The 17107-nt window shown below is 31.6% G+C and overlaps 2 protein-coding genes across 2 annotated transcripts; both read left to right on the forward strand.

Moving 5' to 3' along the window:
• The first annotated feature begins 1271 nt into the window (after positions 1-1271).
• Positions 1272-2259, forward strand: LOC123213542 (protein TIC 20-v, chloroplastic). The gene has a single exon (XM_044633003.1). It carries the CDS (start codon positions 1346-1348, stop codon positions 1952-1954), a length of 609 nt encoding a protein of 202 aa, XP_044488938.1. The 5' UTR covers positions 1272-1345; the 3' UTR covers positions 1955-2259.
• A 5316-nt stretch (positions 2260-7575) lies between these two features.
• Positions 7576-12208, forward strand: LOC123198619 (disease resistance-like protein DSC1). The gene is made up of 5 exons (XM_044613380.1): positions 7576-8063; positions 8661-9765; positions 10011-10322; positions 10409-11335; positions 11417-12208. The coding sequence occupies exons 1-5, from the start codon at positions 7576-7578 to the stop codon at positions 12143-12145; spliced, it is 3561 nt and encodes a 1186-aa protein (XP_044469315.1). The 3' UTR covers positions 12146-12208.
• The last annotated feature ends 4899 nt before the right edge of the window (positions 12209-17107 follow it).

The raw sequence follows: 17107 nt of genomic DNA on the forward strand, positions 1-17107 counted from the left end.
ATAAAATCGTTATTTTATCTATAAATCTTAAAATTTTAAAAATTTATATTATTTTATCATTTTAGTTTGAAAAACTCACATTTACCCCAATGATTAAACTTTAAAAAAATTATTTTTTTCTCTTTCTAGGTTTTATTTTCGTTGGCTTAGGAATTGATTGACTATTTAAAAAAAATGAAAGTCTTCTCTGATGAAAGACAATTCTTTATCATCTAGATCAGGAAGACTTGATCTTCCTTCGTCGTGTCATCCAAACATGACAATGAAAGATGACAAAGAGTCATCCTTTGTCAAGTCTTCGTAAGCAGATCTGAAAGATGGGTGGAAAACGGTGGCCGTTGGTCGGAATGATGGTGGCCAGAGAAGGAAGCAAATCTTAGGAGTAAAATCTAAACTTTTCAAACTTTGAGAATGAGTTAAAGTATTAGTTTTTAAAATCTGGGGAAAAAATGATATAAATTTTAAAGTTTTAAGATTTATAAGTAAAATAACGATTTTATTCTTATCTTTAACTGAAAATTTGAACGACAGTTAATTCATAAGTGAGTATTTGATTTTTTAATTAGTCATAAATATAATTTTGAGATTAGACTAAAATTTAGGTGGGAAATAATCATTTTCCCTTTGTTTATTGTTATTTTGTGTTAGTGAAAAGAGACTTCATTGTGAATCGAATTGAATAAGGGTCCGAAAAAGGGACAATTGAGCAAGTTGAAGTTATTATTATATAATTAAATAATTTAATTTTTATTTATAATTTAAAATCACTTAATTATATAATTTATATTAATTTGTTTATCCATAATATTATTATTTAATTTATATTTGTACCAAATAACAATAAAAACACAAAATAGGTGACATATTTTCTTAAAAATAATATTACATTTGTATATTAAGATTCTTAATATTACCAAAACATTATATAATTACTTCATTAAGAATAGCATTAAATATAATTTTCAAACCATGTAAACAAAATTCTAAGGTCAAAACTTTTATTACAATCCAATATTATTTTTCATTCTCATATATATATATATATATATATATATATATATATATATATATTTTTTTTCTTATCTATTTCATTTTTAATGATGGACACTTAACCTAAATATGATTTTTCATTTAATATTTAATATTAAAAATTATCTAATAAAATCATTCATGCATATCATGGTCATATTAATTTCATTATAACAAAACTCTGAAAAATGTCAATTTCTTTATGCCAATTAATATTCATTTATTTACGCTTCAAATATTATCCAAACAAATAGAAATTTCTATTTTACTCCACAATTTCCCTTCTCTCCTTTCCTCTCTACCCCCTAACAAAAACATGGCTATGTCAAATCTTTTTCTTTCTCCACCACCTCCTCTTTTCACTTTAACTAACAAACTCAACCGCCAAACCAAAGTGACTAGACCCAGAAGAGCTAGTTTCACTATAGTTGCCAAATCCCAAAACAACAAAAACAATAACTCAGCTGATTACCCAGACCGCTTAATCTCAGCTGTTTGTTACTTTTTCCCTTTTATTGATGGCATTCAATATGGGAAATATGTGTTGACCCAATTTACTCCTATTCAAGTTCTTGTACAACCACTTGTACCAGCTATTAAAATCTTCAAAAGCTTCCCCTTCAATGGGTTTTTGGTCTTTTTAACTTTGTATTTTGTTGTTGTTAGGAACAATAATTTTAGCAGATATGTTAGGTTTAATACTATGCAGGCTATTGTGCTAGATGTTTTGTTAATTTTTCCCGACCTTTTTGAGAGAACTTTTAATGTTAGAGATGGGTTTGGATTGGATTTGATGATGAGTTTGGATAGTACTGTGTTTTTGTTCCTTTTGGTTTCTTTGATTTATGGCTCTTCTTCCTGTTTGCTAGGTCAAGTGCCCAGATTGCCTATTGTTGCTGAAGCAGCTGATAGACAAGTTCTTTGATTGCCCACTTGGGTTCTTTTGCTTTATATAATACAATGCTGTTTCAGCTATCGTTTTTTCTGCTTTAGCTGGTTTATGATTGTTCATCTCTTTGAGAGATAATGGGAAATTGGGAAATGTTGTTGTGTTGTTGAATTTAGTGGCTTGGCAATACAGAAAGGCCATTGTTCTGCAATTATATTGTCATTGTCATATTTATCTGGTTTCCTGTTATTGAATTTGAATTCAGTTGTAAACTTATTGTTTGATGGAAGTGTTAAAGAATTTAGCTTTATATAATAAAATGCTGCTTCAGCTGTTGAATATGTCTTACTTATATTGATTTTGATTGGGAAGGTGATGGGAAATTTGAAAATGGTTGTTTGATGGAAGGGTTAAAGGATTTAGCTTTCCATAACACAATGTCCTTTCGGTTATGGTTTTGTGTTATAGTTTTTGGTTGGTTGGTTTGTGATTGTTTCTTTCTTTCAAAGATGTTGGGAAACTAGGAAATGATGTGTCTTTCTATTGATGGGTAATTGCATTACTCATAGTCAAATCCCACATTAGTAAAATATGGTAGAGATGATAGGTTTGTATGAGTATCCTACATTGCTTAGAAATGATAAGGGAAAATTAGTTAAATAGTTTGTGAACTCTTAAACTATCCAAATGTCTTTTGAGTTCAAATCTAACCCTATTTATGTATACTGGTTTAGGGATTTATGCCAATCTCACGAGTTTTGAACAGAAATACCTGAATTTTCACTTCTGTGATATCTGTTAAAGGAAAGACCTTGCTTAAGTAAATGCAACTGAATTTGCACACTGGGAGATCCCTAGTCAAGTCTCCAGTAAATCTAGCACTTCTTTCTTTTTCCGTTCCTACAAATTAAAATCAAACCCTGTCATCCTGGTCTGAGCAGTGTTTTATTTTACCCAAAATTCAACACTTAGATTGCCTTTCTCAAGATGCAAATGGTCCACCATCCCTCATAGCCATTTCTTTTCTAGATAGTCTAAACTCTTTGCTTGGTGTTCTTGAGATTGAAGGGAGCATTTGTTGTTCGAATAACACTATGTTATACCCATTAGTATCAAACCGTTGGTACATGAAGTATTATTATTGATATTCTGATAGACACTTCAATAAACTTGGAGATACTACATCCTTTCATGTTAAAAATTGTGCGCATTGAATGATGTTCCATGGACATGACTTTACTTCAAAATGTTCAGTCACCATGTTTGCTGAAAAATTTAATTTGTGGGCCGACTTTATGAATCTGTTTCTTGGGTTTGAAAAGGAAGAAGAAGCCATAAATGAAGTGAAGGTGATAGGGGCAATGATCTTGCCGTTCATCAGAATCCTTGTGGTTTCTGGTGCTTATTGTTTCACATTATACAGGTAAGGATGATTCTGTATCATGTGTGAGTCAAAGTTCCCACTCTCAAGGCTTTAATTAAGGTGTCTTCATGTTCAGGTCTTTCGGACGCCCCACATCTTATTTTATAGCAGGGATCCTCCATGCTTCTTTGAGTCTTGTACAAGTTTACTTGATTTTATCACAAAATCACAAGCTGGAACATGTCAGGTCTTGTTCACTGTGTTCCACTCCTTCACAATTCCTACCATTGCCAAACCCAAAATCTCTTCTATCCATCCAGTATCAAAATCAATTCATTTTCATAAATGAACTAAGTTTAAATTGATTTGAATATTTCAATACATACTTGGCTCAATTGTTTAACTTAAATTGTTTTTGAGTTTTAACTCATCGATCTCGAATTGAGTTTTATTTGAGTTTGACCAGATCAAATCCAACCATGGGTTATGCATATTTGAATGGAATAATATGCACATGAAACAATAAATCGTCACCCTTTATATGAGGGAATTTGGTATTATTTTGAATTTTAGTTTTCTTTTTCTATTTAGATTCATATTCGTATTGTCATGTGATACTTCCTCTATAGCTTTTAGTAACAAATTTTTATCAAATAATGAAATATTTGAAATAAAAAAAATGTAACAAACCCAATCAAGAAGTGTTTACGTTAGAATTAATGTTATGAGTTTATTTCAAAATTGTTACAATATTAAGGTTAAAATTGTCCAAAAATACAATTAAAAAAAATACTTAAATCAGTGTAAAGGTGGGAGCACTCAAGCCAAACGGTATGAGTTCAAAAATTGGTGAAAACATATCAAGAGCAAACTTATAAGTCAATTATTGGATTCAATTTTTTTTTTACTTGATGTAATTAGTTTAGACCCGATTAAGTCGAAAAAATAGCTCTTAACTAATAGTATAATCAGTTCAAATTTGATTAAATTAGATTTTTTTATGTTTAGATTAATTAGTTCAAACTTGAGACTAAACATGAAATGATCGAAATAAGAATTTGTTGTTAAATTTAAAAAAAAAAAAAACTAATCTTATATACATAGCCGTTGAAAGATGGTTACTAGAATTTGACCTTATAATTAAATAATCAAAGTCCTCGGATATTTACCTGCAACGTAGGAAGAATTGAGGTCAATGGATGAGCATGGTAGGTGAAAACATATTATAAAAAAAATGGAACACACCAAACCACCTTCTACATATTTTTAGTAATTGCTTTCCATAAAATACTATTACTTAATAATTAACTATTAGATAATTGCCTGCAATGTAGGAAGAATTGAGCACAATGGATGGGCATGTCGGGTGAAAAATATTATATAGACAGTTAAGGCATCTACTACATATTTTTAGTTGTTGTTTTTCAAGAAACACTGTGAAACCAGGGAAAAATGTATGGGACTGAGTCTAAGAAAGTGGATTTAAATTGACTACAGTATGGATAAGAGCCAATTGAAATTTGGCTCAAATTCAAAATGATATACTTGAGGTCCTTCAACGATTGTCTATTTCATTATTGATACTTTTCATCCTATAATCTATTTAATAAACTATTTATCCTACCAACAATACTTTTACAGAACAAACTTGAATTAGAGCCCGAATTAATTGTTAAAAAATGGCAGCAGTACTTCATTGACCAATCCGACAAAGCGGATAGTCTATTAAATCTTAGTAAAACTGATTTACATGCATTGTCTGCCTTTCCACTGATTTTGCTGCAAGCAGTATAGCTTCCTCTTTGAATCTATGGTTTCATCTTCATCTTCTTCAGTTCACCTTAATGCCAAGCATGATGTTTTCCTTTGTTTCAGGGGTGAGGTGAGGATACCCGTGACAATATTACAAGCCATCTCTATGCGGCTTTGCGTTAAAAAAGAAAAGATTCAAACCTTTTTTGATGAGGATGGACTTAAGACTGGAGATGAAATTTCACCTGCCCTTATAAGAGCAATTTAAGAATCAATGATTTCAAGTATCATTTTCTCCAAAGACAATGCTTCTTCTAAGTGGTGCTTGAATGAACTTGTAAAGATTCTTGAATGCAAGCAAAAGAATGGCCAAATGGTCATATCAGTCTTATACTTAGAGAAAAAAATGTGATAAAATTTTAATTTTTTTAATAAATAACAATTTTACCTTCAATACTAACTGAGATTTTTAACAAAAATTAGTTTATGGATATATATTTGAGTTTTTGAAAATTGAAAAATGGAATTTTGGAATTCCACTATACCTTGGATGGGTACAAGTCTTTTGGCCTTTCAAAGTCAACTCATTATCATGACGTAATTGAGTTCAAATTGATTTGAATATTCAAATTCAGATTGATTTGAATTAATTTTAAAGTTAATTTGTTTTTGAGTTTCAATTCATTGACCTTGAGTCAATCTCAAACTAGGTTTTTGTTTGAGTTTGATTCAGATTAAATTCAATCATGGATTTATGCATATTTCACCGAGAAAGTTTTTATATGAAAACTTAAGTATTAGCCTTCTATTACAGGGAAATTGGTATGTTATTGAATTTTACTTCTTCATCCCGTCATGTGATTACTTCTTATAGAGCTTTCATCAAAACAAAAGAAATGTTTGATATAAAAAATGTTCCAAACCCGACCAAGTAAGAGTTTATGTAAGAATTAAAGTTACTAGTTTATATCTAATTATTTTATTAAGGTTAAAATTGTTCAAATAAAACAAGTAAACAATAAGTTGAATTCAACTATACTTTCTCAAAAGGTAGCTTGAGTAGCATACATGGAGAACCCAAATAAGAGGGTATAGGTTCAAAAATTGGTTGAGACATATTAAAATAGAATTCTTAATTTATTTAGTATAGTAGTTGTATAGTCTATTATTAGATATCGATTTTCTTCTGATTGGCATAATCAGTCTAGATTTGATTAAATCGAAAAGATAGTTAATGACTAGTGGTGTGGTTGTTTCAAATGCAAATGTAGCTTTTGATTAATGGTGTGGTTGGTTTCAATTCGACTAAATTGGGTTTTTTGGTGTTTAGTGTGATCGGTTTAGACATGATAAATAAAAAACATAGCTTCTAACTAGTGGTGTCAGTGGTCTAAGCTCGACTAGATTGAAAAAACAATTCTTGACTAAATGCGAAATGGTTGATTATACACAAATGAGTTTCTTGTTATATATAAAAAAATAGAAAAGCTAAACTTATTTACATAACAATTGATGATGGTTATTGAAATGTGACCTTATAATTAAATAATCAAAGTAGTTAGATAATTACCTGCAATGTAGGAAAAAATGAGCTCAATGGATGAACATGTTAAGGTGAAAACATATTATAAATATAATATTTTGTCACGTACTACGTATTTTTAGTAGTTGTTTTCCACAAAACACTATAAAACCTATTAGTAAGGATGAATTCAAATTAAATTAAATCTAAATAAATATATTTGAGTCAAGCAAAGCTTTAATAAGAAAGTTCAACTTAAACTTGAAATGATAAATTTGAATTCGAATTTAAACTAGCTCGAATTGTGAATAGTGATATAAGAGAAAACTATGAATAGTTAAAAAAAAAGAAGTGTTGATAGAAAAAAAATCATTACAAAGAAGAATTTTAGTGAAAGATTGCCAACAAACCCTTGAATTCAAGCCAAATTGCTAGGTGAAACTTTAGCTCAAGTTTGATTAGTTTGAATTAAACAGGAATTTGACTCAACTAGTTCAACTAGAATCTATCCCCTTTTACAAGTTTAATTTCCCAACCAAGGGCAAAAAGATAAAACAAGAGGTAGCTAGGGTTGGAGTTGAATCGATTCAGTTCGATTCAACTCAATTCAAATTAAATTTGGGTTAACTTTGAATTTATTAATTCAGTTCGAATTCTATTTCGACAATATTATTTATTCCATTAATGACACAAATTATGATCATAGGACATTATTTATTTTATTAATAATACTATTTATCTCACAACAACTCTATAATGGCATCTCTTACTAGTTTAAATAAGTTTAAGTTTGAATTAATCATGATAAATTCAAACTAAATTTGAGTCGGTATATGTCCAAGCTTGTTTCCATTATATTCAAATCCAACCTCCTCGCTAAAAATGGCAGCAGTACTTTTCTTGACCAATTCAACAAAGTGGTTAGTCTACTTAAATTTAAATCATAAGTAAGACTTTTTGCATGCATTGTCGTTTTTCTACTGATTTTGCTGCAAACGGTCCAGCTTCCTTTTCGAATCCATGGCTTCGTCTTCATCTTCTTTGATCCACCTTAATGCCAAACACGATGTTTTCATTAGTTTCAGAGGTGAGGATACCCGTGATAATATTACAAGCCACCTCTACGCGGGTTTTTGTCAAAAAAAAATTCAAACCTTCTTTGATGAAGATGGACTTAAGACAGGAGATGAAATTTCGCCTGCCCTTATAAAAGCAATTGAAGAATCAGTGATTTCAATAATCATTTTCTCTAGAGGCTATGCTTCTTCTAAGTGGTGCTTGAATGAACTTGTAAAGATTCTTGAATGCAAGGAAAAGAATGGCCAAATGGTCATACCGGTTTTCTACCAAGTCGATCCATCGGTTGTGCGGAAGCAGACTCAGAGCTTCGGGGTCTCTTTTGTTAGGCATGAAAAAGATTTCAAGAAGATGCCAGAAAAAGTGATGAGGTGGAGAGCCGCTTTGACTCAAGCAGCCAATCTATCTGGTTTTGATTCAGCTGTGATCAGGTAAGTTTTGACATTTTTCTCTGCATTTATGATTTGATTTAACTTGTGGGTGTAGATAATCATCATTCATGCCCTTCACTCGCCCTATTAATATATAGAAATAATAATACTTCAGGGATGACAATTAAGCTCTTCAAATCAGGTCCTTGGCCCGCTCCTCTAGGAATGGGAAGGGGATTCCTCGTACCTAATAGTTATGCCATTACCCCCCTTGGGAATGTGGTGGGAAAAGGGAGGTGAAATTTTCTCGAGGGAAGAGGACAGGGATTTTCCCTTATTAGAAACAAAGCAGAGACAGGGAAAAGTCTTACTTGCGGGGATGGGAACGGGGATTAGGGTATTTGACCCCGCCTCGCCCTGCTTTATTTCTATCCATATTTATTAGAAACATTGATGCAAATGTTGATGTATATTTTAGATGATTTTGAATTAAAAATACAATAATAATAATCACATGATGATATATCAATATTTGTAAGAGAAATTGTCCAAAAAAGTTTTGAAAACATAGGTGCAAACGCTTGTGTATATCCTAAATAAACTTGTTAATGCATATGGTATTGCTTGTGTAACATATTTGTTCTCCATATTTTTTAGGCCAGAGTCTAAACTTGTAGGAGAAATTGTCAAAGAAGTTCTGAAGAATTTGAAAGAGAAATTACCATCTAGTGACTATTGTAAAGGCCTGGTTGGAATAAATTCCCGCATAAATAATGTGAAATCATTATTATGTATTGGGTTATCAGGTTTTCGTATGGTTGGAATTTGCGGTATGGGTGGTATTGGCAAGACAACAATTGCTCAAGTTTTGTTTGAACAAATCAAGCAAATTTCAGATGAGTTTGAAGGCTTCCACTTCATTGCAAATGTTAGGGAGGAAGCAAAAAGATGGGGACTTGTTAATCTACGAAATCAAGTTATTTCTAAAATACTAGAAGAAGATTTCAATGAAGGCACTCCAAACTTAACTCAATATATAGAGAAGAGGCTTCTAGGCAAAAAGGTTTTCATTGTTTTTGATGATGTTGATGATGTAGAACAATTGAAATACTTAATTGGAGGCACTAGTCGATTTGGTCCTAATAGTAAAGTCATTATAACCACTAGAGATAAACAAGTATTTCGCAGTTATGGAGTGGATAACATATATGAGGTTGAGAAGTTGAAGTATAGTGAATCGCTTCAGCTCTTTTGTAATTATGCCTTCAAACAAAAATTTCCTCTTACAGAATTTTTGAATCTCTCAAGTAGTTTTGTAAGTTATGCTAATTGCAATCCATTCGCTCTCACAGTGCTAGGAACTTCATTATACCAAAGGACCAAACAATACTGGGAAAGTACATTGCATAAACTGAAACACATGCCTTACCCTAAAATTCATGATGTTTTGAAAGTCAGTTTTGATGGACTTGATCGAGAAGAGCGGGAAATATTTCTTGATATTGTTTGTTTTTTTAAAGGGGAGGATCGTAATCAAGCAGAAAAGATATTCAATAGCTGTTACATGTCTGCACATGTTGGATTAGCTACCCTTGTTGATAAGTCACTCATATATATATCACACAAAGAGAAGCTAGAAATGCATGATTTATTACAAGAAATGGGTTGGGAAATTGTTTGCAAAGAATCCTTCAAACAGCCAGGCAAACGTAGCAGGCTGTGGGATTATGAGGATTCTTTACGTGTATTGAAGAATAAAAGTGTAAGAGCTAATTATTTGATTAACTTTTGAGTTTGTTTCTTATGCCAAAATTTTCAACTGTTACCTCAAGGTATTGTCCTTTTTGGCCTTTATTGGCCTGATGGTTTTGCCTTTAAAAAGCACCTAGCAGGGGAGAGGGAGCTTTGAGTCAAAGCCCTTGACTCCGGTTCAATGTGAAATTTTTGGCATTAACACCAACAATATGTATACCATGTACTAACCTATCCTTTTCTTTTGCTTTGAAGGGAACTGAGGCTGTCGAAGGCTTGTTCTTAGATATGTCCAAAATCACAGACTTGGAGCTAAGCTCCGAAGCCTTTACAAGTATGCACAATCTTAAATACCTAAAATTCTATGTGTCTGATTGGCGTATTGGAGCTGGAAATGTACCAAAAGTGCATCTTCCCCGAGGACTAGAATATCTTTCTGATGATTTACGGTACCTCTATTGGCATGGATATCCTCTAAAAGCATTGCCACCAAATTTTAATCCAAAGAATCTTGTAGAGCTCCACATGCCACATAGTAATGTTGAAAGACTGCCCAAAGAGAGCATGGTATGGTTGAAAAATTAACTGTGTATTTCTTTATTCACATATACATTATATGATCAATAATATTGATTTTCTTCTGCTGCATGCAGCACGGTTCCAGTTTCAAGCAGATCACTCCTTATGACGTAAATGCCCCAGAGCTTGAACGTTGTCAAACTTTGCTTGTAGGCTCTTCTATGCAATATCTCATCAACCTCTGTTTCTTAAATCTGAGTCACTGTGAAAGTATTAGTAATTTTTCGAGTGATATCTATTTTGGTTCTCTGATAACTTTTAATCTCTCATTTTGCCCCATGATCACAAAATTTCCTCAGATCTCAGGAAATATAAAAGAATTATATTTACAAGGAACTGCAATCGATGAAGTTCCTTCATCAATTGGATGTCTAAGTAAGTTGGTTGACTTAGATCTAAGTTACACAGCAATTAAAGAGCTACCAGCTTCAATTTGGCGTCTGCGTGGGCTTGAAAAGTTGACACTGGGTCACTGCAAAAATCTTGAGACTCTTCCAAGGGAAATCACATATCTGACATCGTTACGTAAAATTGGTATTTATGGTTGCTCAAAACTAAGCAAATTGCCAGTGAACACGGAGAGATTATTGAATTTGGAAACTCAAAGTACATACCATGCTCCCACAAGTCAATTGCCTTACTCTCTCGTATTTCGCATGGAAATGAGAAGTTTAGGTCTATCCAAGTTGATGGAGATCCCCGAACATTGTGATAGTCTATCAATACCTGAGCCCCTACTGAGCCTAAGATATCTAGCTGCAAGTAATTGCAAGAAGCTCCAATCCTTACCCCCAGAGCCTCCATCAAGGGATCTTGGAGAATTACATGAATTCAGATTGGCAAGAGCCTTTGGACAGTGGGTTCAACCAACAGAAGAAGACGGAATTTCTTTTAGTTTTCCAAACTGTGTGAGTCTGGATCGTAACAGTTTGGGAGATTTACTTGAAATAATTCAACATACGGCAACTGCAGCAGCAATAACAGAACTTTGTTGTGAAGTGGTATGAAACTCTGTCTTTCTTTCTTCCTGTCTTCCTGTCTTACAGTGACTCTTACAAGTTATCCGTAATTAAATTTTTCAGGCATTTACTAGAATACCTCAAATTAGCTTATTTTTACCTGGGAGTGATATTCCTGACAGCTTCACCCATAAAAGTTCAGAACCTACAATAACTATTGAGCTACCTTGGCATCAGTCATCTAACAGCTGGTTGATTGGATTCGCTTTATCTGCAGTTATTACAGTTGAGGACATTTACCTAGATAATACATTTGAGGATAGTGATGGACTTAAGGTTTTCGTCAACTGTAATTACCGTTTTCATTCTGCACATGATGATAATGACCATACTGATAATTACTATACCTGGAGTTGTTTGCTCTATAGTGGTTATTTAGAGTTGGAAACTGATCATATAGCACTAGGGTATAGTCCTTGTATGGATGTGAGGCTACCAAAAATTGAATTTATGACAACTTCGAGTAATGAGGGTGAGTTTGTCACATTTGAGTTCGGCATAATACGTGAACTTAATGACCCAATAACCGAAGGCTGCAGAATGAAAAATTGTGGTGTCTATCCCTTGTATGTTAAGACAAGTACTAGAGGTCAAAACGGAAATGATACATCTAGTGAGGAGGAGGAATCTGATGTACATGCTGCTAACGCAAGTGGAATTGAAAATGGAACTGGAAGATCTACTGAAGAAGTGATGGAACAAAATTCCAACGCAAACTGCTCTTCAAGAGAAAGTTGCTCGTCGGCCTTGTGTTGTTGGGATTTTGTTATTAGTTTCTTTCACATGAGGTAATTGTGTTGTTTGGGCTCCCGGATGTGATGTGACAGTGTCAGCAACTACAGACACAAAAGGCCTTTTTTTTAAAAGGTATCTGTTTAAACTTTGTAACTTAAAGTGTGTCTTGACAACTTAACAACTTACCGATTATATAAACAATTTTGTCTTAACATCCTCAAATAATATGAGACACTTATATATATATATATATATATATATATATATATATATATATATATATATATATGTAACATCTCTCTTATACTTTATCAATACGGTATTTATATCTAAGAGTGCATTAGTAATCTAATTATCTTAGTAGCTGTGATGAAAAGGAATATTCTCCAGTGGGATGCTCAAGCTCGGATTGATAAAAAAGTTCAGTGATACCTTATCAGCTTGTCTTTCAAGTACATAACTTAAATCATTACTGTATGGAACTGTTGAATTAGTTTTGTAAATATTACTGGAGTTGACTATGCAAAATAATGATTTTAATACATTTTAGAGCGTAAATGTTTGCCCAGATTGCGGATTTTAAGATTACTATTGAAACCACTCAGGCAGACCTGCATTGCACCTTGCACTCTGCTGTTCTACTGGAAGGCATAATCAAATATACGAATTCCCTCTTTTCGATATACAGCAAAAGAGGCTCTTTTTAAAGGCAAGTTTCTTGAACATAGGATAGTGTTTGTGTGTGTAAGTTTTTAAATTCATTATGTGGATTTTATAACTTTTGGGGTAAAAAGGATGTTCATCATTCAAGTTTGTTTGAAGTAATACGACCCATATATTCTAAAGAAGTGGCAATTTGTAAGCAAACATTTTTAAGAAGTGATGTTTACCTCTTATTCCTCATGTATGGATGTTACTGAATTGCTAACAGCTCAGGCCCAAATTTATGATGAGGATTCTATCAGTTTGTCATTGCTTGCAGTAAACCTATTGAAACTGAGTCATCTAAACCTTTGTCCGGTCAGCTTTGTTAATACAAGTTGGATTCCCACATCTGCAAGTTTTTAGAGAGCTGGAAGACAGATGAAGAAGCAGGAAGAACGACAAGGGTGTGCGCCGGCTCAATCTGCTGGATTTGGTCATGGCAGATGAAAATCAACGGTGCAATCAGAGACACTTGCATACACAGGGGAAGATCAAATAGCTGGTTGATGAGGTAATATTGGGAATGAGAGGAAGAGTGAGCCGAGAGAGCTTGAGTTGCTATGTAAAGCTAGCGGTCCGGGTAATCCTTTGAAAAATTTTGTTTTCCTTGATTGTAATTAATCTCATTGAAAGCTATTCTCTATGAATTAATGAAGTTCATCAGCCACCCCAAAGTGGTAGTTTGAGTGTAATTTTTCTTGCTGTTTGTTAGATTAATCATTGTCTAAAACACTTGAAAACCTATTCCTAATATGTGTATTTTACATATACAGGTTTGCAGTGCTAAAATGAATCCAAGTTATGAGGTGGATTTTGAGAGTGTGTTCTTCCACAAGACATATTAGTGTTGCTGAGGTCAATTTGTTTTAATTTTCATTAATATTTATACTCGCTAAAACAGTCAGGTTTAGAATTTCAAGTGCATATTCTTGGTTCTTGCATCATTTACAGTCATGACTTTCTAAATTGACGATTTGAGCCAAAGAAAGAACAAATAGAAGGGCATGAATTTGCACAAACGCCAAGGATCTATGTGGGGTTGGATTCGATCTGAATTACTCAAACTTGAATCATGAATCTGATTGAACAAACCAAATTTGAATAAAGAATTAGACTTATTTTTCATAATTGAGCCGTGTTTTGAGTTGGTTTATATTGATCCTAAAAAATGTTTTTAAGTCTTAACTTATCAATATCGAATATAGACTTATTTGGTCTCAATCTGAATCAAATCCAATTTTGGATCTATGCATATTTTAAAATCTCTTCAATCTATTTCATATGATTTTCAAATCAACTTGGTTTCATAAATGAACTGAGTTTGAGTGATTGAATATTTGAGTTTTAGTCAATTTAAATCGATTTTAAAGTTAAATTATTCGAATTTTAATTTGTCAATTTCAAATTTATTTCAAGATGAGTCTTTTTAATTCAAGTCAATGTAGGGTTGAGACTTATTTAGACCCATAAGAAGAGGTGAGATTTGTGGATTGTGACAGTGGGAAATGTCATTCCCACTGAAATAAATTCATACTCACATGCTAGAAGCTTCATGTTTGCCCACAAATGAACAACTCAACATCAATCACAGTATCAATCATAATCATCCTACTAATGCATTACAAATCATATACACTTTAATAAAGTGAGCATTTCAAATTGTCATTATGAAAATTTAAAACTAAAAATAATGTTATGTGTATATATTTTTTTAATATATAATTATAGTATATAAATAATTTATTATCATATAATTAATTGAGTGTTATTTTATTTTTAATTTAAAATTATTCAATCATATGATAACATATCATCTATATACTCAAATTGTATATTAAAAATATATATGTATAATTTTATTGGTTCAAAATATATAATAAGAAAAAGAACAAGCATAATCTTCTAAATATTTGTGGTGTCCAATTCACACTACATCTTTACTTTCTAATTTAGTGTTTATATTTTGTTATTAATGCAAGTATTAATTGTAGATTATAGTTGGACAAACCCTATTTGATGAACAACCCGTTTGAACCTAAATTGAGTAAATTCATCGGTCAATGATATAATTTACCTATATGTAGGGATGAAATTGAATCAAACTCGAATAAAGAATGATTAGAGATTGGGTTTAATTCATAAATTTTAACTCATTCGAATCAATGATGAGATCATTATGGAAGTCATTTAAAATCACCAAAGAGAAATAAAAATCACTGAAAATAGAGAAGGAGAATCACTAAAAAATTAAATTAAAAAAGAGAAAAAGTTATTAAAAAAGATGTTTCATATTGGATGTCATAAAATAAATAAATAAAGACTTTGGCATAAACTCTTCACAATTGTTTAGTAGACTAACATACGCAACACAAGAGAGGATTGAATAATATGAATGTTGACAAAGACATTAGAAAAGAAATTGTAACAGACAACCAATTTCAACCTGGAATCACGTATCCTTATGAATTATTTATTATTATATTTTTTTTCATAGAATAAAAATTATTATTATTATTATTTGTATACATGGGATACAGGTAATGTCCTGTTATGGTGAAAATTTATATTTAAATATTACGGGACAATGATAGTTTGTCAATACTATAGCTTTCATTTAAATAAATAACAAGGATTTTATATATAAAAATAATTAAAGGATAATCACTCCAAACACTAAGAAACCCTTGTAGTTTTGAAACATAACTCTCAACCCCCTACAATTTAGGATTTGGTCCCATCCAAGCTACTCAAACTTAAATTCGTATTTAAATCAAATAAATCAAGTTTGAACTAAGAATTGAAGGTATTTTTATAAACAAACTAAACTCAAATCAATCTGAATATTTGAGTATGAGTTTGTTTATATCAAATATATAATTAAATTATTTTTTAATTAAGTTTGAATTTTAATTCATTGATTTTGAACTAAATATTTTTAAACTTGACCTAATTTGAATTTTTCCCTATTACCATTTGTCGGAGTTACTGAATTATATCACTTTTTGACACATGCAGAACAAGTAATTAGGCATGTATTTTTTTTACCTATGTTAATACGTAAAAAATTAGCTTTATGTTTCGAAGCACAACTCTCTCTGTCCATCTTTCCATTGTTATCGGATAAGGCACCAACAAACGAAGATCGTGAAATAAATCAAAATGCTTTAAAAAACTGAAAAGTTTTAGATTTTTGTTTGAGGCACAGCTAATCTTATAGTGTTAATATTTAACAAATAGCAGGGGGTTAAAAGTTGTATACAGAACTATAAGGGGTTCATGGATAGTGATTATATCTCAAGGGATTGAAAATTACTATCATACACATAAATCTTACCAGAACTCCACTTTCTTGATTGAATCACAAGGATACTAAATTCAGTCTAAATTACTTAAATTTGATTCATATAAATTAAGTTCAAACAAATTTAAATTTGGTTTAATTTGATTTAATTTAAATTTAAATTATTATTTAAATAAAATTAAATTTTAATTTATCAAGCTTAAATTTATTTATTTATTATTTTGAATGGAAATGAAATTGGTCTAATTTGGACTGTTGCCTAACCAATCAAATCCTAATTTAAAGGGATTGCAGAAGCTTGAAGGCGACATCAAGGGCATATCTTTAATAACTTAGGATTTGATTATTTCATATATTATGACACATAAAAATATTTGTAATATATGTATGACTAGTCGTTTTTATATTGAGAAACACATGCACATATGCCAAAAAATAAATTATTCTCAAAAAAATATTTTCAGTATTTTCATTGCTGAAAACATGTGGGATCAGAAGAAGATTTTTAATTGTTCATCTTCATCATCATAAAAACAAATATATATATATATATATATATATATATATATATATATATAAATAAATGAATAATTTTTTATTATTCAATCGATAATTTTATATATTTTTTTCATAATTTTCATAGATAATTTTTAGGCGCTGTAAGAGGAAGAATCTTAACTGTCCAAAGACTCATCGTGTTTCCAACCAACCCAGTGCTATCTTGTCGGTGCCTGATCTTACTGCCGTCATATAATCGATCACTACCGCCCACGTGTCCAATCATGTTTTCAGTGCCAGCCTGGCAATTTTGGGAGCACGTTGAATCGAGAAGTGCTGGACCCCACTTATTAACTAAATTGCCGTATAGTTTTCCCGGACATTTACCCTCTAGTTTTACATTAAGTTACAAAATTGCCATTCCAAGAACTTCCTGAAGCCGACACTCCCAGCTTGGCGCCTAGTCATTCAAATGGACGGCTTCGATTTATTTAGAGCCATGTGCGAAAAAACTT

Source organism: Mangifera indica, chromosome 1 (assembly GCF_011075055.1).
Source record: "Mangifera indica cultivar Alphonso chromosome 1, CATAS_Mindica_2.1, whole genome shotgun sequence".
Lineage (NCBI taxonomy): Eukaryota > Viridiplantae > Streptophyta > Magnoliopsida > Sapindales > Anacardiaceae > Mangifera > Mangifera indica.

Bases quoted from the DNA above. Each gene is read 5' to 3' on its own strand.
- LOC123213542 (XM_044633003.1), top strand. From the start codon at position 1,346: ATGGCTATGTCAAATCTTTTTCTTTCTCCACCACCTCCTCTTTTCACT.
- LOC123198619 (XM_044613380.1), top strand. From the start codon at position 7,576: ATGGCTTCGTCTTCATCTTCTTTGATCCACCTTAATGCCAAACACGAT. The intron at 8,064-8,660 runs GTAAGTTTTGAC...CATATTTTTTAG, and splicing joins TTTGATTCAGCTGTGATCAG to GCCAGAGTCTAAACTTGTAG. The intron at 11,336-11,416 runs GTATGAAACTCT...TAAATTTTTCAG, and splicing joins CAGAACTTTGTTGTGAAGTG to GCATTTACTAGAATACCTCA.